Genomic DNA, 25,924 nt, shown 5'->3' with positions numbered 1-25,924 from the left:
AATGCAAGTCCTAGATCCTCTCTAAGACCTAGGGAGTTCAGATTTACTTTAGCAGGAAGGGGAGAGAGGGCAGGTGAAGCATCAGAGCACACGTCCTGTGTGCTGAGCCCTCTGCTGGGGTCTCATATACAACTTGTTCAGTTCTTCAAAGGAAGAAAAAGCACAGTGTTGCTAATCTAACCAATGAGTAAACTTGGGCTCAGAGAAGTCTGGTCCTTTGCCCACATGGTCCTGGGTGGCAAGTCCAGGTTTAGAGCCAGGCAGGTTGGCTCCTGACGGGCACTCTCTCCTCCACACCCTGGTTCTCAGGTGGAATGATCCACTTTCCGCCTGTCATAGTGGAAGCTGTAATGAGACTCTGGAGGGGTAGACTGTAATAACTCCTACTGAGCATTTAAAAAAACACATTTTATGGCTTGTAGGTTTCAATATAAAGGTTTTTTTGTCATTTGATTTATAGAACTATATGTGGTGTGGCTATAAAGCAATGAGGCGGATTTTATTGTATGGTTTGTGGAAACTGGTCTCTTTGCAGGAGCCTCCAGGTTTTCTAGAAGGAGATGTTCAGTGCAGTTGATGTTGGTGCCTCATGATGTCCCACCATTGAGGAGTTTGGGGGCCAGGGAGGAAATGAGAATGGGAAGAAGCACATTCTCGGCTGTCGGCTTCACTGACATTCTACAGATCGTGGAGAGTGGACATCAGTTCTCTCGTGCAGCAGATATTTTCTGGTATTTACTCCATGCCAGGCTCTAGTCCATGGCAGAGGAATCAGGGATGAGCAGAAGAAGTACCTGCTCTCAGGGACCCTGCAATACTAGCGCGAGAGAGACAGTTACATGCAGGCACGTGCACGACACTAAGAAGGGCAGGGTGTAGGGTAAGGAGGCTGATGTTACAGCAACTGGATTGTAGGCCATCGGTGGATCACTTCTTTGGTCTTGGGGAATATCGCCTCTGTATTTTTTTACAAAGCGAATCGTGTGTGCCTTATGTTTTGTTTCCTTTCTATTGCAGTTTTGTTTGTTTTGGTCAATTTCAGTTATTTTGGAATAGAGCAGAGAAGAGGAATTTTATGTTCATTGATAGCGGTCACTGTGCCAGGCATGGCAAGAGGAGTGAGCTGTCTTAATTCTCAGGGCAGACTTGCCAAGATGCCCCTGTTAACCCTGTTTACAGATGAGAACATACAGACTCAGAGAAGATAAGAAATGTGCCCCAGATCACAGAGTTACAAGAGGCAGGGCTGGGATGCAAAGCATGGATTTTAATTGCTGCCCCCTATCGGTGCTTCTCACTGGCCCGAGCACATGGGGCCTGACAGAGAGGGTGTGATTTGGTCAATGATGGAAGGGGGGGGCAGAGCAAGATTCCACTGACCTGAAGTCTGGACTCAGGTCAGCAGTGGACTAGGAAAACCACTGAACAACTATTTGCCTCAAAAGTCCTCATCATAAGAAAAAACATGGTAACTATGTAGGGACAGATGTTAACCAGACTTACTGTGGAGATCATTTTGCAATATATACAAATATCAAATCATTATGTGTACACCTGAAACTAACATAGCTTTATATGTCGATTATACCTCAATTTTAAAAAAACATATATATTTGGCTCGGTTATCAAGAGTGCAAAAAGACAAAGAGAAATGAAGTCCCTCATTCCTTTTTAGCACTGCTCTTGTAGGCAGTTATTGTACAGGGGTGGCTTTGAGTTTTATTTTGAACAGAACTTGTGTCTCATCTCAAGTATTACATTCTGGTATGTGTTTCCATGTCTTGGAACTTCCTTGAGCCTAAAAACTGAAGGATTTTGGTTCAGTTCATTTTGAATTCTTACCTCTCTATTCACTAGCAAACATTTCTAGCTGGTAATACCTGCAGGTCCTGAGGGCCCAAGACAGACAATATCCCCCAGCTAAACCACGATGCCTACTCAATTGTCCCGCCCCACTGGGTCCTCCTGATTTAGGTCGGTTTCTGGAATATAAATATGCATCATGCACAGGCTTCTTATTTTATTTCTTTCTAATGCACACACAGAGCAGCTGGGTACAATCTTCTCTCAGATAAACACAAGCTGTAAGTTTTCCTTATTTATAAATAACACACAGTTTGAAATTGCTTTTACAACTGGATATAAATTTCATTAGATAAATTCAGATATTTCTGTTGGATCCAGAGTTCCCCATAGCCAACCTCATCTAGGCAGCCTCTCCATGGTACACGGAAACCACTTTAACAACCACTTTGATCCTTAGGTGACTTCTGGTTCTAAAACTGGCTCTTTAAAATTAGAGAGAGACCTGTTCAGTTTCCCATATTGCGCGCGCACACACACACACACACACACACACACACACACACACACACACACAACCTCTGGACAACTTGGAAATTTGCCTGCCCTGCTCTGTACAGCTTATCTGCCCCCAGAGCCACTTCAGAGAAAAAAACCTATGATGGTGGGGGGAATTAGGTCTCTTCCTCTAGGTAATCAGAAAACATTTATTGGGTCCTTACGGAGGGCCCAGCAGGGTGCTGACAACTTGTATTTCATTTAACACTCAAAAATACTGTACACATTCATTACTATCATTGCCTCTATTTACAGATGGGGAAACTAAGGATTATCAAAGTTAAGGATATTGTATAAAATCACCCTGAAGTAGGTTTTAGAGGTGGGATTCAGGTGGACTCCAGTGTCCAAGTTCTGGTCTGACCCACTACCCAATAAAACAAGGGCTTTTGATTGAACTATATCATAGCTGGTAAGTTACAGCAGAAACAGGGACTTAAACCTGGGCCCCCTGGATTCATTAAGGGTAAGTGAGTAGCATTTTTTAAAAACCATACCGATATAATTCACAGTCTCATCCCCAAACAATTTTAGAATCTACTGTCAAAAGCTAAGATACGGCCAAGCAGAGGAAGTATATTAAGAGACAAACTGAAAACAGTGGAATCACTAAACTTCAGAACAGCTTAGGTTCTAAAGTTTATACTGATGGGGTTTATTTCTAATTTACAAACAAAGGCAGAGGGGCCTCTAGATCTGGAGGGAGGGTTCCATGGATAACATCTCCTCGCCACACACGCAGAGCAGAAAGAGAAAGACGTTTATCACCGTTTTCCCTTTAACAGTGAGCCTAGGTGAGCTGCTAGGGCTGTCTTCAGTGCTCTGCTGCGGCTTCAGCCTGCTTCCTCCTGCTGCCAGCCCACGGCTCCACTTGACGGTCTCCTACAGCGCTTCACTCACTCCTTCAACCTCTGCCTCTCTAAACCTATTTCTTCTGGACTCAGCCTCATCACAGGGAATTGTGCCACCCCAGACTCAACCCCTTCTTTTTCTCAATCCCAACATCCAGACCCTCAGGAAGCCCTGACTACTGTACTTCCACAATACGCCCCTTACCTTTCCCTGTTTCTCCATCACCATGGTCACCGACATCATTTCTTCCCTCTTCTGCTCCCAACGCTCTCCCTGAATCCCACTCTGTGCCCTTGCAACTCCTTCTCTTCACGACAAAGTGATATTTTAAAGCTCATCAGATCAGGTAACCTCCCTGCTTTACGTTTCCTAAAACTACTACATTGCACTGGATCCAACTTGCATTTTCTATTACAAATCGCCCTAAATATCTAGACGTCTGTAGGTCTGGATCGGAGCCTTAGTTGGCACATAGGGCATTTACATCCTTTCATTTGTGACTTTTTACACGTCACAAGTTGTAATCACTGGAAAGTGGGGGTTTTGCTATATAGTCATAATTTATGATTACTAAGCGCTTCCACTGTGCCGAGTCCTTTGGCAATTATCTCATTAATTGTCACCCTGTATTAATCAAGTTTTTAGGTTTTCTATTCTGTATTTTAAGATGCTTTGACATCTTGGAGGCTTGCAAATTCTGGAGAGACTGTCTCTCCCAGGGCTATAGCTAATTTCTAGAGATAGCAAACAACTTGCCTTCAGCACGTCCTTCATATGCAGACCAACCCAGTAAGAGCCCACATCCCTAACCATTTCCTCTACCCAATTGTCACGCGCCAAGCCAATGTGTCCCCTGCCCTGAGTCACCCCAGGGCCAGGTACTGGACAACTAGAGACCACATCCAGAGTCCGGGCCTGCCACAGTTATTCAAAAACTCCAACCCTAAGTCTGCTCAAGCTTGCCCTCCCCACCTTGCCAATTCCTTCTCCTGGAAACCACCATCAGTTCTCTGGACCTTGCTTTCTCCTTGTCCTTTCTGCTTCCTCTCTCATGTGGCCCTGCATAGTGTGGTGTGCCCCCTCCTCTGGGGAATGCCAAGGAATGAACTCTTCTTTCAAGACAGTTTTTTCCATGTCTGCCATCTCACCAGACCTTACAACATAATCTTGGGGACGTTTCACAAAACCCCAAAACCCTATGAAATAGGTGAGACGGATATTATTAGATACCAGTCACACAGCTGAAGGATCAAGGAGTCAGTATCTGATTGGACAATCCAACTGCAGAAGCAATACGCTTAGTGCTCTAATCCGTCCTCATTTAATTTGTCTTCATATGTGTCATCAAATACCCAAAAGAGGTTTAACCGGGGGTTTCCCTATCATAGTACTCAGTCAAGAATTTCATAGAAACCTCCTGCTATAAACTTCTTGTTCATTGTCCATTGCAAAGCTCACCCCCTTTTAACTTTCCCATTTCAATCTGGTTTGGCCTTCCAGTCTCTAAATGGATATACTGGTCCCTAGCAATGCCTTACAGATGAATGAAATCTCCCCCACCAAACTGTAGACAGGCATAGATTCACACAAAAATCAGACCTCTGTAGTTATTTCTCTGATTCCCTAGCCCTTAAGTTCATGTATTCATCCACAAATATTGAACCAGGAAGCCGACTTACAGAAGAGAAAGATAATGGCCCATTCTCTAGGACTCCGGATACCTGGGGGGGGGGGGGGAAGTCAGCCCTGCAAAAATAAAAAGTTTATCCTTTTCCCAAGGGCAGGATTTGTTACATGTTATTAAGAATATATAATGCCTCGCTTCATCCTATCTCTGCCTCTCTTCTTGCCCTGCCTGTTCTCCTCCCACCCGGAATCTCATGTTCTTTCCTGCTTTCCTTTCTTCTCCAGTAACTCCTTGCATCTCAAGTAATCCTTCATGGGCTGATTCAGCCTTTGGCCACAGCCCACCTGCACCTCCTGAGAAGCCCTAGAACCAGCAGGTGCGTGAGTCGGCCGTGTCACCCGTGTGCCCGGCAACCAAGCAGCAGGAGCTGCGTGGCTTGTACGGCAGCCTGACCCATCCCCACGGCTCCCATCCTTGGTGTTCACGAGACAGACTCTGTCACTGAAGAAATTCATAAGCCCAGCCCCAGTTCTCAGCTTTGCACAGATTAAAGCACTAAAAAAGTCCTTCCAGGCTGTTCATGGTGGACAGGAGCATCTCGGAGTTTAGAGGATTATGTACAATGTGTATACAGAAAACCCAGGTCTTAAGGAAAGATGTGTGTCATGAAAACTGGTGGGTGATCCCAAAATAAGTTGTCTGGCTGCTCTCTGAGGCCTTGCCTCTCCTCCCAGCATCATGACCCTCTCAGCCAGAAGCTCACTGGAGAGTGTGCTGCTCGTCCCTGCATTATTAATGTCTGCATTCTGGGAAGGGGAGGCCACGTACTTTCACTCTATTAATAAAACTTATAAAACAGCTGGCGTAACTAGTGACAAGTACTCTTTCTTCCTGAGGTACGATGCTCTAATTAAAAACTTTAGACCTAAGATGTATGTGGTTCTCTTTTTACAGGGGGCAGGGGATGGGCAGTATTTATTTATATTACAGTATTTATCATAGTATAGTATATAGTAGTACAGTATTTATTTGTGCCCAGCTTTTATAACTGAGAACAGGTAGCACACTTTTGTGCCCTTCAGCAACGAACACAATTAATGGTGTAAGTTTAAAGCTTATTTTTGAATTACACTTCATTGCACCAGTTGCTCAGAGCCCAGGCTAATTTTACAAAAGGATTTGAGAAGGAATGCAGTAAAGCAAATGCATGTAGCAACTATTAAATTATGATACAAGGGCAGAAGCCACATAATAAGGGATGGCTTTTGTCAGGGGGAGCCGAAAGAAAGCCTCTTGACAGGCCCAAGGAAAGCCTGAGATTTTCAGTTCTTAACCAAAGGAAATGCCTCCATACTCCAAACTGACAGGCTGGGCTCTAAGAATGCCTTATCACCAGGTCCCCTCCGGACACGGCGATGGTGCCACTTTATGTCGTGATCATAAAGCCACAGATGGATTTTATAAGAATCAGTCTTATTACTTTTTAGGATCTCTACGTGTTTTTCCCAGTTTTTGCATTTTTACAATAAGATACTTGGGTAATAAGCGTGGAGTAGAACAGGGACGATTTTGCTCGTGGCGCAGTAGGAAGAAATTCTGATTTGCCAGCTGGAGAGCGAGAGCGCTCAACTCAAGGGCCAGGAGTATTTCCAAGGTGGGTCACCAGAGGAGAAAGCGCTCCACCTTCTCGCCAAGGCCTAGGAGAGCTCTGCCTGGGATGGGACTGTAGCTCGGCCACGTGGAGAGGGGCTGCCGAGCGGTGGACGCGCACACGGGGTCAGAATCCCGGCGTGGGAAACCTAGTTGAGCTCTCCAGGGCGGGGTTTGGCAACTTCTGCCTTGGCATCCGGCATCCGGGGAAGGAAGGTGCGAGTCAGTTTCCAGTTTGCTGCGGTCCCGAGCTCCCTCTCGTGCCCTCCCCTCCCGCCCGCACGCAGAGAAGCAGCCGAGAGGGGCGCGGCTTTCCCGGGCAGGCGCCGTGTCGGGGGAGAGAAGAGCGGGGGACGTGGCGGCCCGACACGCGCGGCTCCCGGCGCGAGTGGGCGGCGCGGCTGGGGTTACGGTGTGCGCCCGCGCCCAGCGCCCGCCGCGTGGCGCGCGGTCCGCCAGCTCGCTCTGCGCCGGCCCAGCGGAGAGCTGCGGTCAGTGATGGAGCTGCTGCCATGACAACCGCGGCGGTCTGGGCCCGCGCGTGTTGGAGCTGCTCCCGGGAGGCCGGCGGCGCGGAGGCCGGGGGCGGCCGCTGAGCGTGGCGTCCGCGCGTCCCCGCGCCCCGCGCCGCGTCCCCGGAGAGGCGGGCGCGGCGTCCGCCAGCTCCCCGTGGGCCCCGAGCCTGCGCCGCCGGCGCTCCGCGGGCCGGGCTGGCCGCCAGTCGCCGCGCGGGCTGCGGCGAGGACGCCAGGCACCCACCGCACAGGAGGATCCTCGGGCTCGGCGGCGGCCGCGGGTCCCCGCGGTGGAACTTTTTACCGCCTTTGCGTTCCAGATTGGAGACTCGGGCTGGTTTCTAAATACAACTGTACATATGTGTGATCTAATAAAACATTCTCTCCTCTCCTTGAAGCGGCAGCTTTTTATGACATCTCCTTTATGTCAGAGACACTTGCCTGGCTTCTTTGGGTTATAAACTTTTGATGCCAGACCTCGGCAGGACGTGCCCAACTGAATGTTAAAGTAGCATCTCGGAGAGAGGCAGAGAAAGAGCAATCCGTGACCTTCATCCCTGCACCTTCCTCCTTCCTCTCCCTTCCCGGCCGCCTCCCTCCTCCCCAGGGGAGCGTCGAGAAAGCTCTTTTTGGATGCAGGAGGGGGCTTCTGGTTCTGCCAGGCTGGAAAGCTGAGGCAGGATTTGAGGAAGAATCATTAGAGTCGGGAGAGCCTGGACTCCGCTTCTGCTTCCCCCTCTCTGCTTCTGGCTCGTTCCAGCCCTTTCCTCCCTCCCCACGCGGCTGCCTGAGACCCGCCGGTGTGCGGGGCGGGGGACGAGGACCGAGCGGCTGCCGGAGTTCTGGGAAGTTGTGGCCGTCGAGGATGGGGGTCTGTGGGTACCTGTTCCTGCCCTGGAAGTGCCTCGTGGTCGTGTCTCTCAGGCTGCTGTTCCTTGTACCCACAGGAGTGCCCGTGCGCAGCGGAGATGCCACCTTCCCCAAAGCGATGGACAACGTGACGGTCCGGCAGGGGGAGAGCGCCACCCTCAGGTAGGGAGCTGTTCTTCGGCGGGGGCCTGAGAGCCCCTCTGATGTGATTCTGTGGGAAGGGGCGAGCGAGAGAACCGGAGACTTGCGTGGGGGATTGGAGCGTGGGAGAGGGCCTTTTGCAGGCCCAAGAGGTGCCCACTTGGCGTTCTGTGGCAGCTGGCACCCATTCTCCTGGACAGCTTTGTCATTTGCTGTGGCTTTTCTGGTTCCGGATCTTAGGAGTGAGCCCTGAGTCCATGCTTGGAGCTCCATTTATCTGTGAGGCCATGACGTGGCTAGACTCACTTTTGCCTTGGCCCCGGGATGAGAGCCCTGGCATTGACATATACTGGGGGTTTTTAGCCCAAGATCACTGGTACCCTGGTGGCTGTCTTACAGTCCGGAAGGTATGTGATGAGGCAGGGTAGTCCTCCCAATGGGCTGGCTGGTCTCTGTCGGAGAGATACCTGAAATTTCAGGCTCTGGAATTGCTGTTGCTGGGCCGTGTGGCCTTTTATGGGTTTGCTTAAGAGGCAGGCATCCTCGCCAACCCGGTGTGGTGCTCCTGGGGCCCCAATTATAAATTATGAGGGCAGTTTTATCTTTGCAGGCTCAGGCCAGGGAGAGGAAACATGTCGCTTTTATGCAACAACACTCCTATGTGAAAAGCACAGTACGGAAAGCTTTTTGTTTTACCTTAATGAGTTACAGAGAATCACTTACATGCTCCAGGCGGAGGGGTGGAGCTTCTCGGAATATGAACCTTTGGGGACCAGGCCTGCTGCGGCAGAGACTTTAATAAAAATGCAGCCATCACTTTCCACCAGCTCAGCACATACCATCTTTTATCCCTTTAATGAGGCAGTTCTGGCCCTCGGAGACCGATTCAGGGACATCCCAGCTTAACTCTGCTCACAGTGTACACAGGGTGAATGCATTTGCCCTGTCTGTGACTTTGATGGTTACGGTGGAAATAAAACATCGTGCCCCGGGTTCTGCAACCAGGAAGCCTGGCTTCTCCAAGGAATGCATGAGGGTGGGGCTGCCTTCCTGTTCGTCCCTTGACTTCCTTGGTTGAACCCTCTCCATCTGGACAAGCCTCTCCCTGGGGAAGGAAAGAAAGGCTCCTGCCTCCTGCGCTTCCTAGCTAAGCCCAGGCATTAGGGTTGATTCTTGCCACTTGGAAGGTGGTCCTCAGTTGAGTCTTCTTTTGAGCTTGAGGACAAGAGCCTTGTCTGTCTGCTGGTGCATGGGGCACCCAGGAGGAGAGAGAAAACAGAGGATGGAGACAGACCTCCTCTCTAGACAGCAGGAGGGAAACCCTCTGGGCATGTGGGCACCCCTCAGCCGGTCCCAGACTAGAGGGAACGTAAAATGCCTACTTCCTTGCCTTAGAGAAATCCTGGGGATCCATGCCCTGAGAGGCACATGTGCAGAGGGCCAGTCTGCTCAAAGAGAGGAGTAGCAGCCTGGCTACAGTGCATGTTAACTAAGGAAATGTGGGGAAATGGTGGTAGGTGTGAAGGGATTTTGATGCTGCCACGCACCTCTCTTCATCCTCCAAACTATTACCAGGGACAGAGAGGCCCAGCATTGAATAAGGCCTCAGTGCTGAACTTTCCAAAATCCTCTGTCCTCTTCTTGCCTCTGAAAGTTAAACCAGAAACTTAAAACCTGGCGCTTTCTGCTGTACGGGATGCAATAAGATAGTTCCACCAGCAGAGGGCCAGCTTTGAGCTGCCTTTTTTTAATTAGCTGCTGGCCTGTTTTCACGGTCTTCAGTTCTCATGTGTAGCAGCTGGGCTTCATAATGGGAATGGGAATAAAAAAGGGAAAGCTGAATAGTTGCTTTTTTGTCCTCTGTGGAGAAAAAAAAGAGCCTTACGTATTTGAGGATAACTGTTATCTGTTACCTGACGGCATGCTTTATTTTTAAAAAAAGTAAGCGCGTCTTATGTTGATTTTGCCTCTCAACTTCTGTATAATTTGCCCCGAAATAGAGAAATTCAGTGCGTCGTTCCCGTTTTGATCCTTCTTTATCCTCTTTATTTTACCTCTCATGTTCTCTTTTATTACGTTTTGCTTTGTTTTCATCAGATACCTCCCTTTTATATATGTTTCCATGCTGTTCATTCTCATCTTTCTGTCTTTGCTTTAATTGCTTAATTCTTACTATTTCCTGATTTTTAAGGTCCTAGTTTCACTACTATCACAGCGTTTCTTAAAATAACATAACTAGCTCCTGCAGATCTCTGGGGGTCTCCATCTCTCCCCTTCTGTTTTCCCTGCCCCTTTGGTTTCCTGGTTCCACAGCTGTGTGCCCGTCTCAATGAAAACCTTGTTCGTCAGGACTCAGAGGGGGCGTCCGCTGCTTCCCGTCTCTGGAAGTCCATGACCTCAACCCCAGTTAGATGTATCATTTTGGGTTCTTTTTTTGCTTCTAAAAATTGTAATCCTTAACGGTGGCCACTCTTCAGTCTCCCGAAAGGTACACGTTTGGGCATTCAGCGTTCGGGAGTTCAGTGTTCTGAATGCATCAAACGTTCAGAAGGCGTTGAAAAAACTGAATGATCGCCAGGCTCGTCAGCCACAGAAAGTCTTTTCAAACGTGGCTGCCCTGGATCCAAGTATCCCGAGCCTGTTTCGAAATCTTGAATGAAGTCGCGTAGGAGGCCGGAGACCGACTAGGAGAAGCAAAAGAATGGAGGAAGCTGGGTCCTCCTTTGAAATTCACAGTGAGACGTTGCCCAGCCTAGGAAAGGATGCTCTCCTTCCTCGGAGGCGTGATGTGTGGTGCTGGGTCCTTGACGGCACTGAGGGATGCTGGGAAGTGAGGTGCCAGAGACGACGCTGAAGTTCTGAATGTGGATGAAACTCAGTTTATGTAAATGAGGCCATATTATCTTCCTCATAACTACACAGGGCCCCTTGAAAAGTAGAAATGATTACGTGACTCTGGAATTGTTTGCCTTCTTGGAAGAGAGATGATGTGGAAAATGAAGGTGATAGTCACAGTGTCTGAATTATAGCTCCTGTGAATCGGGTTTGGATTCGTTATTATAAACGGGCCCTCTTGGCCAGAATCATTTGATGACAGTCATCTGCTGTTGGGTTCAAACTGTTCTGTGCCTTTCCATTAGATTAGATATGACAAGTATCTAGAAGTCCTGTGTCTGAATCATTGCCCGCGTCAGGAAAGGAGCCCGGAATGTTCAGTGTGGTCAGCTGGTGTCTATTAGGCTATTTCAGTTACATGACGATCTCACCAGATGTGTTTCCTTCCTGGACCTCAATCTTCTCTAAATGAACTTTGGTTCCTCAGTGGGACCGCATCATGCATGTCCACGAGCATTCTGAGGGGGGTGCAGTAGCGTGGAGGTGAGAGTTGTTGCTCTAATTGTTCCACTAAATGGGAAAAGTTTCCACCAGCAGCCTGGGTGGGTTTTTTTTTTCCTTTTATTTTTTTTAGTATGGCAGGATAATCAGTTTTGCTGATCCAGGTTTGCTGATCTGGGCTTATGCTTAGGAACTCCCGTGCATTTTCATTTGGAATTGTGAGCTAATCCCTTTGGAACCAAGTCTTTGAGGGTTAACTACTACCAAGGAAGAAGCTGAGCAGCAGGGTGTTGCCAAAGCTACCGGGGTCGTCAGGCTCCCAGGGGCGGCGTCCTGTCGTTGGCCTGGGTGTTTTTCTGTCTTTTGCACTCACCATTGGCAGCTTTTCTTTCTGTGTAAATTAGAAAATTCAGACTAGCCGCCAGGTTATCCAAACAAGGCCACAGCATGTGCATTTCAGCGTTTAAGTTGCCTAACCTGAATACGGACTTGCATTAGTGCAAAGGCTTCGCTCTTGGCCTGGGAAGATGGAGACACGGACACCGAACCACGCGCAAGTCGTTGCGGGGCCCCTCCAGCTGCACTGTTAACCCGGGCTGCACTGGAGTTACCTGAGATGCTTTTTAGACGTTCTAGTCAGGATCCCAGACCAATGAAAGCAAAATGTCTGGAGTTGGGCATAGGTGTGGACGTATTAAAGATCTCTTCCGCTATTTCTCATGCTAAGAACCACTGCCCCAGAGTCCTTTCCTGACCCAGAGCATCTGAGCTGGTCTCCAGTGGCCCTGCCCACACTTACGTGTCCCCTACTTGCGTGCGTGGACCTTACCACTCACAGCTGCCGTAGTGCCCGAGAAAGAACAACAGGCTCAGGGGCCTGAATACTCACCTGGGTCTGATTCTTACTCCATCCCTCACTAGCTACATGATTTTGAGCACTTCACTTCCTTTGTGTACACTTGGGAACAGTATCTGCTCCGTCTGTGGCATCTGGGAGATGAGTGGATGGCATTATTCAGCTGGCTATAAAGCAAAACACACATGCAGGTTGTTACAGGAGCTAAAGAGAACCCCAGTGACAACCCGTAATACTCTCCATTCTTTCCAGTTTCCTCTCTCATCCCCACTCCCCCCGCCCCCATACGGACCTTTAGAATTCTTAGTCCTTTCCCAGTTCCATTCAGCATCCCGCTTCCTGCTCTGGTCAGGATTCACCCTCATCTGAGTCCCGGTAACCCCTGCTGTAGATCTTTGTTCTGACGGGTACACACCGTGGACTTGTGACCTATGAGTGGGCGTGGCTGGACTGTGAGTTTCTGGGGGGTCAGCGGCCACGTCCTAGGTGTGGGTACAGACGTCATCACGCCTACTGAGGACTCAGGTAACAAGTCTCGGCTGAATGCCTTAATCCATCAAAAAGGGGCTCAGTCTCTTACAATGGAGTTACCTCTGCAGTGAGGAAGTGCTCACAGCTACAGGGTTTCATTTTCTTCAAAATATGGTGCCGGCCATTGAGGCAGGTGGTCGCTTAGAGCCCTTGGAGGCCTGAGGGGCTTGAATTCTGCTGAAATCACTTGTCACGGGGAACAGTTGAGCCCACCAGCGGTCCCCATCTGATCTGAAACTATGCAGAAGGTTTCACCATCCCTGAGGGCACGGCAGGAGTGGGGCAGCAGAGCCAAGGGAGTCTTCTTAGCAGCAGCAGAGTAACGGACTTGGAAGTGAGGGCGTTCCTGCAGAGACCTGCCTCCTGTAGACGAGAGGAGACACAGAGCAAGGAACGAGTGGGGCAGACCGGGAAGTTGGCGTGTCCTGGATTGGGAACGGCGGGGGTCAGCAGGCCTGACTGGCTCGACTGACACTGTCAAGTCACTGATTGGTAGGAATATGTTTGCCTCCCCTGCACACATGCCACCCGCCACGTGCCGGAGCCAGGGATGGGAGGAGGAGTTTTAAAGCAGTCAGGATACATGCTCAGTGACTTTCTGCATTGCTCTAGACCAGCGGTCCCCAGCCTTTTTGGCACCAGGGACCAGTTTCATGGAAGGCAATTATTCCACAGACTGGGGGGGGGGGGGGGATGATTTCGGGATGATTCAAGCGCATTACATTTATTGTGTACTTTATTTCTATTATTATTACATTGTAATATATAATGAAATAATTATACAACTCGTCATATACATACTGCTGACAGGAGGCGGAGCTCAGGCGGTAATGCAAGCGATGGGGAGCGGCTGTAAATACAGATGAAGCTTCCCTCACTCGCCCGCCGCTCACCTCCTGCCATGCGGCCCAGTTCCTAACGGGCCATGGACGCGTACCTGTCTGCGGTCTGGAGGTTGCGGACCCCTGCTCTAGGCAACTTAACAGCTCTTATGTAAGCCCTTTTGTTCATTTTTTGGCCTTTAAGCAAATTTGGCCCTTGGGTTCAGTTTAGTCCTGTCATTCTAAAAAGGGACCGTGCCCTTGGTCTTCCTACTGTGCAGCTGCCTCTGGCGGTGTGTGTGTGTGTGGGGGGGGGGGGGATTGGAATGAGCAGGACTGAGCAGCGTGTGTCCCAGACCTGATGGGGTCCAGCGGTGAGATGCAGCGGACAGGAGGGGCCACCTAGGTCCCACCTGACCTTCCCAAGGGAGGACTTTTAACGTTGTTATTAATGGGAAGCATCTTCACAGTCCTGAGGTAAGAAGAGGGAATTATGGAGTGACACGCTTAGGGCTGGCAGAAATGTGCGTTGCCCGTTAAGTTAGGAACTAAGTGTTAACCTTTCTTGAATTTTTTTTTTTTTTCAGTCTGCTCAAGACAGCCCCAGACTATTTCAGGTTCATTCATTTATTTATTATTTTCCCTGCAGGAAGATGCTTTTGCTGATGTTGGGTCCAGATGAGTTGGGGAGGAAGGTGGCATGGCTGTGGGGGGAGGCTGCCCGCTAAGTCCCTCCCCACCCCCAGCAATGACACCTTCCTGGAACTTCTGGTACCACCTGGTGCATCTTTTTTAAGATGTGAAAACTGAAGTTGTGATGTTTCTGCAGCTCAGCACTTACCCTGCCTCTGTCTGTGTGCCATTTCCTTGGTAGAGAAGGTTAGAGAAAGGAGGTGTTTGAGCCTGGTGCCACCTTTCCTACCGGATCACACCACAGACCCTTCGATAAAATCTGCGGGGCGGCGGGATTGGGGCAGAGGTTTAAACACATAAACTCTATTATCCGTGATTGACTGTCAGGTTCCAGGACAGTTACTTATTGTTTCATGTAATTTTCAGAATATTATGGTCCTGTCAGGGAGGAAGGCATTTTCTTCTACCCTTCCAGGGTCTTCTGGCTAGTCTAAGAATTAAATTTAACTGAGACAGATGAACAGGATGAAATCAAACAAAAGTTTAATAACTTGTATATATGGAAGAGACCCAGGAGAACTGAATAACTCAACAAAATGGCCAAAACCCTCACCCTAAATACCATCTTCAGCTGAAGAGAAAAGAGGGTGTTGGGGGTAGAGGTTTGGGACTTCTAAGTGGAGGAATGCAATTCACATGGAGATGGCAAAGCAAATGTTTGGTAAACAAATGTTTGCTGGGCCAGGCAGAGATGGACACAGAATGGGCTCTGATCTCTGGGAGTTTCCCCACCACACCTGGCAGACATCTCTTGTGATGCTCTATTCCTGTAACAGGCCCTCTATCTGTAGATTCTTCAGGCAGTTTGGCAGAATGGCAGAGTTTCTTCCTGAGTCTTCTGGGCCTTGACTGTTTTCAGCTTGACATAATCCACATGCCAGAAACATTGTGGGGTGGCGAATTTTGTTCCCATATGATCCCCAGCTAATAGACTAGGAGACTGAGGTTTAGAAAGTTAAGACGCTTGCCTTTTGATCACGTGGTTATTATGTGTCAGAGTCTGCATTTGTCCTTAGAATGCCTGTTTTTCTTCTTCCGAGTTTTGTAGTACCCCCTCCCAGATAGAGAGTACAGAGAAGGTTTCCATGAGCTGCAAGCAGAAAAAACAAACGCCCCCTCTCTGTTCCTGGGACCTGTATTTGAGCAAAGGTCAGGAAATCCGCAGTGGGTTGAGGGCTGTAGCTGTCTGCTGTCCTGCCCTGAGCAGTGCTTCACACCCCTCACTTGCACGCCAGCAAATGCTGCTCTGTCTCTTGGGGCCGGAAATCATGCACCTGCGAACCTCGAACAAAGTGAAGCCTCGGGAGGGTCCTGCCCACCGTGTGCGCTGTCGGAAGATCACAGTGCCCCTAGCTTTGACCCTGTCCTAAATGCTGCGCCCTCCGGGTGTGTGTGTGACCTCTCACAGCACGTGCAGTATCTCCAAGGACCCTGCAGACAAGACAAAGCCAGCAGGTAAATGATGACAAGGACGCCAGCGCCAAAACGTTTCTCGGAGGGCTGTAAGGCATCGAGTGATCCGCATGGAAGGATGGAAAGATGAGAAGCCGTGTGGTTTTAAATCCTAAAATCCAAGTCATTCCGTAATCCCCTCTCCCCATCTTTATGCTTATGTTTTAGTTTAAACTGTCAAGCTTGTGGCAACAGCAGGCACAGACCCTCTTGCTTACCTTGCGGTTGACTCCTACTCTACAGGAAGCTGCCTGACCCCTTGTGGCTTCCTCTTCCCTGGAGATGGTACGTTTTGCTTAAATCAAAGATATGCTGAAGGACTTGACCTGGCTTCCATAAGAGTGCTGATCAATACAATTTTTAAAACTTAGTTTTGAATATTAAACATTTCCACTGGGTCTGAAGATTTATGGCATCTCGATTAATCGAGTTTCCATTGCATAATAGAAATACAGCATGTTTTAAGTGGTTGTTAACTTTTCTGGCTAGCCTACAGAAGATAATTTAACTCATAATTACCCAAAATTCTATAGACCGGCAATGAAGAATAATAGAAAACAATGTTGTTGTAGAAGAAGTAATTACGCAAAAGAGGGAAAAAACCGAATACTATAATTTTCTATTTATCGCAAATGCCGGTGCTAAAGAAAAGTAGGCATAATTACAGGAAGATAATATGGAAACATTTTCCCAAAGACATTTCTGAGTACTTTCAAAAGTTTTAGAGTCTATTATTATTGTTTCTGTTGTTGCCAAATTTAATTTTAAGATGCAGGGCTTCCGTTTTATTTGATTCAAGTGTGCATTTGCCTCCTTGCTAATGATTCGGGATAGTTTCATAAGTATTAATAAGCAAGGAAGACAGATTAAGGAAACGAAAGACAAAAATTGAAAGCAAAGAGGAGAGAGACTTTCCCAAGGCATCAGGAAGAGTTGAAGGAAGACAAAGGCTCTGCACAGGTGAGGACAAAGTAGCCTAAGGTGGCGTCCCTGACTCCAAGGTAGAGGAAGGAGAGGGGGAAGGAAGTGACCGTGTCCCACCCGCCAGGCTCTGCTGTGCAGATGTCTTCTCCACCCCTGACTGGATCACGGGACCGCACATGCACAGGCTTGCAGCGTCCACCCTAAGTCAAGCAGTCTGGGGCTCAGGTTCTGTCTTGCTGCTGGAACTGGGCTCTTTCTGACCCTTGGTTCCCACCTTCCCTGCAGCCGGAGACCCCCCTTCTTGTCACTGAACCCTAGTCCCTGTCCTGCCCCTCTGTGTTGGACCTGGGTGATCCGGAGTCCCACCTTGTTCTGTAAGAACCTCTTCTCCAAGAGCCCAGCTCCACCCTTTACGCCACTCCTCTCGACCTCCGGGTTCATGGACTTTCCAGAGCTTAATCTTTGCCTGCCCACCGGAATGTCCCTTTAGGAGACCGCCTCATGTGCAGCCAGCAGGTGAGGGTCAGTCAAGTCACACTTGCTCCTCTGCCATTAAACCATTTATTCTTCGTCATTAGGTATCTGGGCTGCCCAGTCAGATATCGTCCACCTTGACTGGGCTTGATCACAACTGAAGCCATCACAACATAGGGATTCTTTCTTGCTGTTTGGAACTCACCATGATGGATTAAAAAAAAAAAAAAAAAAAGCCAGCATGTGTTTCACAAGGAAATGTGTCAGGTGTGTTATTGGAGAGGCCATGCTCACGTTCACATACGTGACCGTGAGGCACCTGTGTAGGAGGAGGGAATAATGGGGTTCATATTTGTGCTGTCCTGTGCTTTCTGGGCCATCCCTAAAAATACCCCTCTCCCTGCTGCTGTTTGCACTGCTTCCATGCCTTTTGTTAAATGCATTAATGCCTCCTCTCCATCTTTGTGTCCCAGCGTCCAGTACAACACCTAACGCGTGGTGGGCGCTCCAAATTTGTTGAAAAGATAGATGTGTGTCCTTTATCTCTATCTCTCCGTGTGTCCCCCTCCTTCTCTCTCACACACATAAACACACACATGCACACGCACACACACCCCTGCTTTCTCTAATGAAGATATTCTCACCCATTTTTAAGCAGTTGGGAAGTCACTGACATTACAGCCAGAGATTCTGGCATTTGAGTCCTAGTTGAGATAATGATCGCTCCCTAGATAGTTGGTATTTAACTTGTCCTGTCTCCTCCCGCTTATTATAATTGCAGTATTTGTGAATTTCACACTATTCTTAAAGCCACTGCCAGGAGATGCTGAGCAGTGCCAAGGGAGGCATACCGGCCTCCTCCCTTTTTATTAAGGTTACAAAATAGGGGATGGCATATTCTGGAAGTACATCTGCAAACTCTAGGGAATGGAAACAAATCAATGAGAGCAGTCTTCTAAAATTGCAGAGGGCATCTCAGGATGAAGGGATTTGTGGACTCGTTTCCTTGGCCGTGTGAAATGCGGTGGTTTCTGTGATGAGCCCTCACTGTGAGGTCGTTGAGTACATCTTGGGAGCGTGTACCATGCTGTACCTGTGCGGTGGGAACAGTTTACAGGAGCCTCTTGATTACATGCTTAGTTTACAACTGGCTATTCAATGGATGCTTAGTGAAATGTAAGATAAAGTATAACCCCTGTCAAGGGGTTAAGACACAGACTTTGCAGTCAAGAAGACTGTTCAAATCCCAGCTCTGGTACTTACTGGCTGAACGTGGTCAGACAAGTGAACAAGTTTCTCTAAGCCTCAATTTCCTGATTTAGAAAGAAAGGGTTGGGTCGCTATATGCTCACTTCGCTGGGTGGTTGGGGAGGAATACATGGCATCAAGTTTGTAAGAGCTTAAAGTCCGATGTAGCAAGTTCATGATAAACAGTAGCATTAATGTTTTAAAAACTGTAAGTTACTGAATTCACAATTTAAACAACCAGCTTTTATTGACTTCTCTATGCCAAGCCCTGTTCTAAGTGGCGTGGAAATTATAAAGTTGAATTAATACCAGAGTCTCCTCTTTAAACACTCACATCTAGTGAATATATTAGCAGAATAAAGGGCCCATAGATCAGGAAGTGGGGGAGAAAGGAGAGAGAGGGAGAAGAGGGAGGAGAGGAGGAGGGCATTTACATAGAATGCACTATATTCTGTGTCCCCTTAGACAGACTGGGGCATTCACATTCAACCATGTAACCGCCGCTCTGAAAGGTATAGAATATTTTTTATCACCCTCAAAGAGTTCCTCTATGCCCTTTCTTTTTTTGTGGTCAAATGTGCATGACATGAAATTTACCATTTTAACCACTTTTAAGTATACAGTTCTGTGCCATTGAATACATTCACGTTATGTGCAGCAGCCGTCCGTCTCCAGACCCTTTATCATTTTTTCTAAACTGAAACTCTGTTCCCATTAAACACTAACACCCCATCCTTCCCCTCCCCATTGCCTCTGGCAACCACCATTCTACTTTCTGTCTCTATGAATTTGAATGCACTAGAGACCTCATAAACGTGGGATCATACAGTATTTGTCCTTTTATGGCTACCCTATTTCACTTAGCTTAATGTCTTCAAGGTTCATCAGTGTAGCATGTGTCAGGATTTCCTTCCTTCTTAAGGCTGAAACATATTCCACTGTAAGCTTATACCACCATTTATTCATTTATTTGTCAATGGACACTTGGGTTGCTACTATGAATAACACTGCTATGAACATGGATGTACAAATACCTGTTCAAATACCTGCTTTCAATTCTTTTGGTATATTCCCAGAAATGGGATTTTGTATACCTAGAAATGGATCATGTGGTAATTCTGTATAATTTTGAGGAACCACCATACCATTTTCCATAGTGGCTGCACCATTTTACATCCCCTTCAGCAATGCATAAGGGTTCCAATTTCTCTACATCCTTGCCAACACTTGTTATTTTCAAATTTTTTTATAATAGCCATATTAATGGATGTGAAGTGTTTTATCTCATTGTGGTTTTGATTTGCATTTTCCTAATGATTAGTGATGTGCTTTAATGCCTGTTTATGTATGTTCTTTAGAGAAATGTCTATTCAATTGATTGTCCATATTTAATCAGGCTGTTAGTCTTTTGTGTTGTTGAGTTATAAGAACTCTTGATATAGTCTGAATATTAATATTTTATTAGATATGATTTGCACATGTGTTCTATCTGTGGATTGCCTTTTCACTCTGGTGATAATGTCTTTTGAGGCACACACATTTTTAATTGTGAGGTAGTCCATTTTATCAGTTTTTTCTTTTGTTGTTTATGCTTTTGGTGTCCTATCCAAGAAATCAGTGCCAAATCCAATGTCATGAAGCTTCTTCCCTATTTTTTCTTTGAAGAGTTTTATGTTTTAACCCTTATGTTTAGGTCTTTGTTCCTTTTTGAGTTAGTTTTTGTATATGGTGTAAGGAAAAGAGTCCAAGTTAATTTTATTGCATGTGGATATGCAGTTTTCCCAGCACCGTTTGTTGAACGGTGCTTATCTTTTCCTCATTGGGCTTCTCACTCGTTTTGAAATTCATTTGAACATATATACCTGGTTGATTTCTGTGATCTCTATTCTATTCCATTGGTCTATGTCTGTCTTTATGCCAGAACCATACTGTTTTGATTACTGCAGCTTTATAGCAGGCTTTGAAATCAGGAGTGTGAGACTTTTTGCTTTATTTTTCAAGATTGTTTTAGCTATTTGGGATCCCTTGAGATTTCATATGCATTTTAGGATGAAGTTTTCTATTTCTGCAAAAAAAAATCACTGGAGTGTTAATAAGGATTGCACTGAAGGTGTAGATAGCTTAAAGTAATATTGACAGCTTAATAATATTAAACCTTTCAATCCATCAACATGGGATGTCTTTCCATTAATTTTTATCTTTAATTTCTTTCAGAAACATTTTGTAGTTTCCAGTGTACAAGTCTTTCACCTTGTTTAAGTTTACTCCTAGTATTTTTAATGTTATTATAAATTGAATTTCCTCTTAATTTCCTTTTTGGATTGTTCATTGCTAGTGCATAGAAATACAACTGATTTTTATGTATTGATTTTTTATTCTATAATTTTGCTGAATTCATTTATTAGTTCTAACAATTTCTTGTGGAAAATTTAGGAGTTCTTGAATTTAAGATTATGTCATATGCAAACAGATATGATTTTACTTCTTCCAATTTTATTTTACTTCTTTCCAATTTGGATACCTTTTAGATTTTTTTTTGCCTAATTACCCTGGCTAGGACTTCTAGTACTGTATAAATAGAAGTGATGAAAGCAGGCATCCTTGCCTTGTTCCTGACATTAGAATGAAATATTTAGTTTTTCAACATTGAGTATGATATTAGATATGGGTATTTCATATATGGCCTTTATCACATTGATGTAGTTTGTTTCTATTCCTAGTTTATTGAGTTTTTATCACAAAAGGGTGTTGAATTTTGTCAAATGCTTTTTCTCCATCAATTAACTAATTTAAAAAAAAGTCATCCTGCTAATATGGTATATTCATTGATAGATTTTTATGTATTCAACCATCCTTGTACTCCACTAATACATTCCACTTGTTTATGCTATATAATCTTTTAATATCGTGTTGAATTCAGTTTGTTAGTACAATTGACCCTTAAACAACACGGGTTTGAACTGCACAAGTCTACTTATATATAGATTTATTTTCAATAGTAAATGCTACAGTTACGACATGATTTTTTGTGGGTGGTTGAATCCACAGATGCAAACCACAGGTACAGAGGAATCAAACCTTACATGTGGAGGGCTGACTATAAATTATATGCAGATTTTCAGCTTCACAGAGGGTCAGCACCCTTAACCCCCTGTTGTTCAAGAGTCAACTGTATATCCTTGAGGGTTGTTGCATCAATGGTCCTAAAGGATATTGTGTGTAGTTTCCTTTTCTTGTGGTGTCTTTCTCTGGCTTTGGTATTAGGATAATGCTGGCTTCATAGGATGAGTTTAGAAGTGTTCCCAGCTCTTCAATTGTTTTGAAAGGGTTTGAGGATGACTGTTGTTAATTCTTTAAATGCTTGGTAGAATTCAGTAGTGAAGCCAGCTGCTCTTGGGCTTTTCATTGTTGGAAGATTTTTGATTACTGAATCAATCTCCTTACTAGTTATCTATCACTTTCAGATTTGCTGTTTCTTCATGATTTAGTTTAAATAGGTTGTGTTTTTCTAGGAATTTATCTCTTTTACTTTGATTATCCAATTTACTTACATGCTATTGTTCATAGTACTCTCTTATAATCTTTTCAGTTTCTATAGTGTCCCTTGTTTCATTTTTATTTTGAGTCTTCTTTCTTTTTTCTTTTTCTTTTTTTCTTAGTAAACCTAGCTAAAGGTTTGTTAATTTTATTAATTTGTTCTAAACACTAACTTTTGGTTTTGTTGATTTTATTTTTTTCTATTTTCAATATCAGTGATCTCTGCTCTAATCTTTATTATTTTCTTCCTTCTGTTGATTTTGTGTCTGGTTTCGTTAGAGGTCCAGGCTACTGCTGCCCCAAACTGCACTGCAGTGCAGGTGGGTGGAGTAAAAATACCATGAAATTTATTGTCATTTGAAATGATGCGTTTTTCTTTTTTTGGATTGGGCATTTGTTCAGGTTCTGTAATCTTTGATTGATTTACAGAGCCCCTGTAAAGTTATTATTTTCAGTTTCTAGTTGTTTGTTAAGTGTTTCTATGGGTAAACAAAGGCTTTGAGCTTCCTAGGCTGTCATCTTGCTGACATTTCTGCTGTGCCCTCTTGAAGTCAAGCCTCCAGCCCTAGGCAGACATCTGTCTCCTTTCTGACACCATAGATTAATGTTGTTTGTTCTATAATTTCATATAAATGGAATAATACCTTATTGCAGAGTACTTCTTTATATATGACTTTTTTTCTTCAGGATAATGTATTTGAGATACATGCAAGTCATTTCTTGTAGTTCATTCCTTTTGATTGCTCTGTAGTATTCCATTTTATGGATATACCACAGTTTCTTTTCCCATTTATTGATGGATATTAAGATAGTTTCTCGTTTAATGAATATTTGAGTATAAGTTTTGATAAGGAAATATATTTTCATTTTTTTAGGAACTACCTAGGAATAGAACTATTGAGTGACATGATATGTGTAGGTTTAACTTTAATGAAACAGCCAGACCATTTTCCAGCACTATTATACCCATTTACATCCCTACCAATGACGTCTCAGAGCTCCAGCTGCTCCACAGTCCCAACACTTGTCATTGTAGGTCTTTTTAGTTTTTTTGTTTTGTTTTTGTTTCTGTTTTTTGCCATTTTAGTGTGTATATGAAGTAGTGTATCATTGTGAAATTTTAATTTGCATTTCTGTGGGGATTAATTAACATTCAGCATCTTTTAATTTTTTTTTATTTTTTTACATTAGCCAGTTATATATCTTCCCTCAGACCATGGCTGATTGATGTGTTTATCCATCCATTTATTCAAAAATTGTTTGTTGGACACTATATGCCATGTGCTATTTTCCCGGGAGTGATATAGAAGCAGGTTTACAGTGGTGAGCAAAAGAGACCAAGCCTCCGACATCGTAGAGCTTACATTTCAAGGCAGAAAGACGAATATCAAACATGATAAGCATGTTAAGATAGGATGTAATGTTACATCATGATATGTGCTTTGAAGAATGATAAAGTAAATAAATAAATCAAGACAGACAGGTGGCTCTGTTTCTCCTTACTGTGGTTGAGAACTGCTTATATGATGAAGTGGCATTTGAGCAGAAAACTGATTACAAAGTGCAGGAGTGATCCAGGCAAATGTCTGGGGGAAGAGTTCCAGGGAAAGGGAACAGTGAGGGCAGAGGGCAAGCATGTGCCCAAGAACAGTAAGGAGGGGCTGCAGCAGAGAAAGCAAGAGAGTGGTGGTAAAGGACAAGAGAGTCATGGACGAAGATTCAGGTTTCTGGTCCAGCACATAAGGAGCTTGGAATATCAGTCTCCTCCCAGAAGAAAAGCTGAGCAAACTGAAAATCAACAGTGCTTCTTCCATCCATCAGAGAATTGAGACCACAAGCTAAACCACCAGCCTGAAAACTGGAGGCAGGTGAAATACAAAGAATCACAGTTTATTGTGAGCAGAAACCACGGCCATCATCAGACTCTGCTGGCAACATTTAAGGGGAAATTGATCCCTAGAGATGGAGTGTGGACTAACTTGATAAATAAGTCCGGATGGCCGAGCCTTGGGGGTTGGGGGGCTCACGCTTCTGTGTTTCTCGTCCAGGAGCCCTAGCAGATTCTCAGGGTGAAAATACGAGAACTGGCAGCAGGAGGTAACCATTCTGAGATATACCAGAGCATTCTCCTCTGTTTAACAGAAGGCTGCCCTCAAGGAAAGTATTTTACCAGAGTCAAACCACGGTGGATTTTGCTGGAGCCTGAACTGCTGGGGCAAGTGAAATGCCCAGCTGCAGCCTCCTTTAGCTGAAAGGCATGAAACACAGTTTGAAGAGAAACTGAGAATCAGAATCAGACTCAGATACGGCAGGAATCTGGAATTATCAGACCAGAAATTTAAAATAACTGTGATTCATATGCTAAGAGCTTTAATGGATAAAAGGGACAACATGCCAGAACAGATGGGTAATGTAAGCGTAGAAATGGAATTTCTAAGAGAAAATACAAAAAGAAATGCTACGAAAATTGTTACAGAAATGAAGAATGACTTTGATGTGTTCATTAGTAGACTGGACACCACTGAGAAAAGAATCAGTGAGCTTGATGACATGTCAATGCAAACTTCCCAAACTGAAAAGACAAAGAGAAAAAAGGCTGGGAAAAGAAAAGAACAGAATATTCAAGAACTATGGGAAAATTATAAAAGGTATAATGCACATGTAGTGGGAATTACCAGAAGGAAAAGAGAGAAAGGAAGAAAAAAAGCAATTGAAACAATAATGACAGAAAGTCTCAAAATTGTCAGGCACCAAACCACAGATCCAGAAGGCTCACAGGTTCCCAAGAAGGATAAATACCCAAACGACTACACCTAGGCACGTGATAGTCAAATGAGGCAAGCCAAAGGCAAAGATCGTTGAAAGGAGCTGGGGTGGGTTGGGAGAGAGGAGCAAGGATAAGAATCATACAGACTTCAGATATCATGCAAGCAAGAAGACAGTGGAATGAAATAGTTACTCCAACCACCAGTCTTTACAGGTATAGCTGACTCTTTGGTACGCAATTGATTTGTTCACTATTGCACTCTCTCTCTCTCTCTCTCTCTCTCTCTCTCTCTCTCTCTCTCTCTCTCACACACACACACACACACACACACACACACACTTATTTTCAATTGGATGTTAGTTCCTTGAGAACAGGAATAGGATTTCAATTTAATTGTCTCAAGTACCTCCTGTGACACTCTACACACAGAGCATGTTAATAAATTCTGCTTGACAGGGGGCAGGTAGATTGCATCTATCTCTCTGTCCTCATCTCCTTCCTGAGTGTAGATGCAATCAGACATTTATATATCTGTGATCATAGCAAAGGTGACAGTAATAATGAATACAAGCAACTTTTATTTGTGTAGTGATTTGCAATTTGCTCTTTCTCCTCCTGAGAAGTTCTTTTCCAACCTCTTTGTACACATAGCAGATCTTATGTATCTTCCAAGCCCCACTCAAATGTTACTTCCTCTATCAATCTTTCCCAGTTTTCCTTGGTCCCATTTATCTTAACAGTTTCTAAGCTTGGCAAACCTGGCTGGGGATCATAGTTAGCCCAGAAGATTGTTTAGAATACAGATTCCTGTTCCCAGCCACAGACATACAGAGTTAAGAATGCTGAGACACATACTCAAGAATCTGATTCTCATGCAACCAAAACTAGTTCTTTGCCCCATTCTTTGGAAATATTGCATCTAATTTTTGCAGATGTTTCCTGCAAAACATGCAGAGGGAGTAGACTGGCCCTCTCCTTACTCTCCCATCACTGCTACATCACTAACTGTAACATAATCTGTCAAGTTCCCTAATAGGGTTTACGTGGATCTCCATTCACAGGACTTAAGTTTCAAGGAGGCAGTGAAAATATTTCATTCATCTCTGTATCTCTAATTCTGAATACAACCTAATTTTTTGCCTTAGTTTTTGTGGTGGTTGTTGTTGTCGTTAAGACTTATAAAAACCCACTCAAACTATTGAACGAAGAAGTAGGCTGTGTTCTAAGGCCCATGGAACCCAAGAGGAGTGGAGACGTTGGCTTCTGTAA

General features: G+C 45.2%; 1 protein-coding gene across 3 annotated transcripts in view; it reads left to right on the top strand.

Moving 5' to 3' along the window:
* The window catches only part of OPCML (opioid binding protein/cell adhesion molecule like), a 1,078,766-nt gene that overhangs the window by 564,233 nt on the left and 488,609 nt on the right, over positions 1–25,924 (top strand). For all 3 annotated transcript variants that reach the window (XM_067751614.1, XM_067751616.1, XM_067751615.1), the window contains exon 2: positions 7,953–8,037. In XM_067751614.1, coding sequence (XP_067607715.1) covers positions 7,953–8,037 — 85 coding nt within the window. The remainder of the gene's footprint in view (positions 1–7,952; positions 8,038–25,924) is intronic.

Source organism: Pseudorca crassidens, chromosome 9, assembly GCF_039906515.1.
Source record: "Pseudorca crassidens isolate mPseCra1 chromosome 9, mPseCra1.hap1, whole genome shotgun sequence".
Lineage (NCBI taxonomy): Eukaryota > Metazoa > Chordata > Mammalia > Artiodactyla > Delphinidae > Pseudorca > Pseudorca crassidens.
This window is presented reverse-complemented; position numbering and strand designations above follow the sequence as displayed.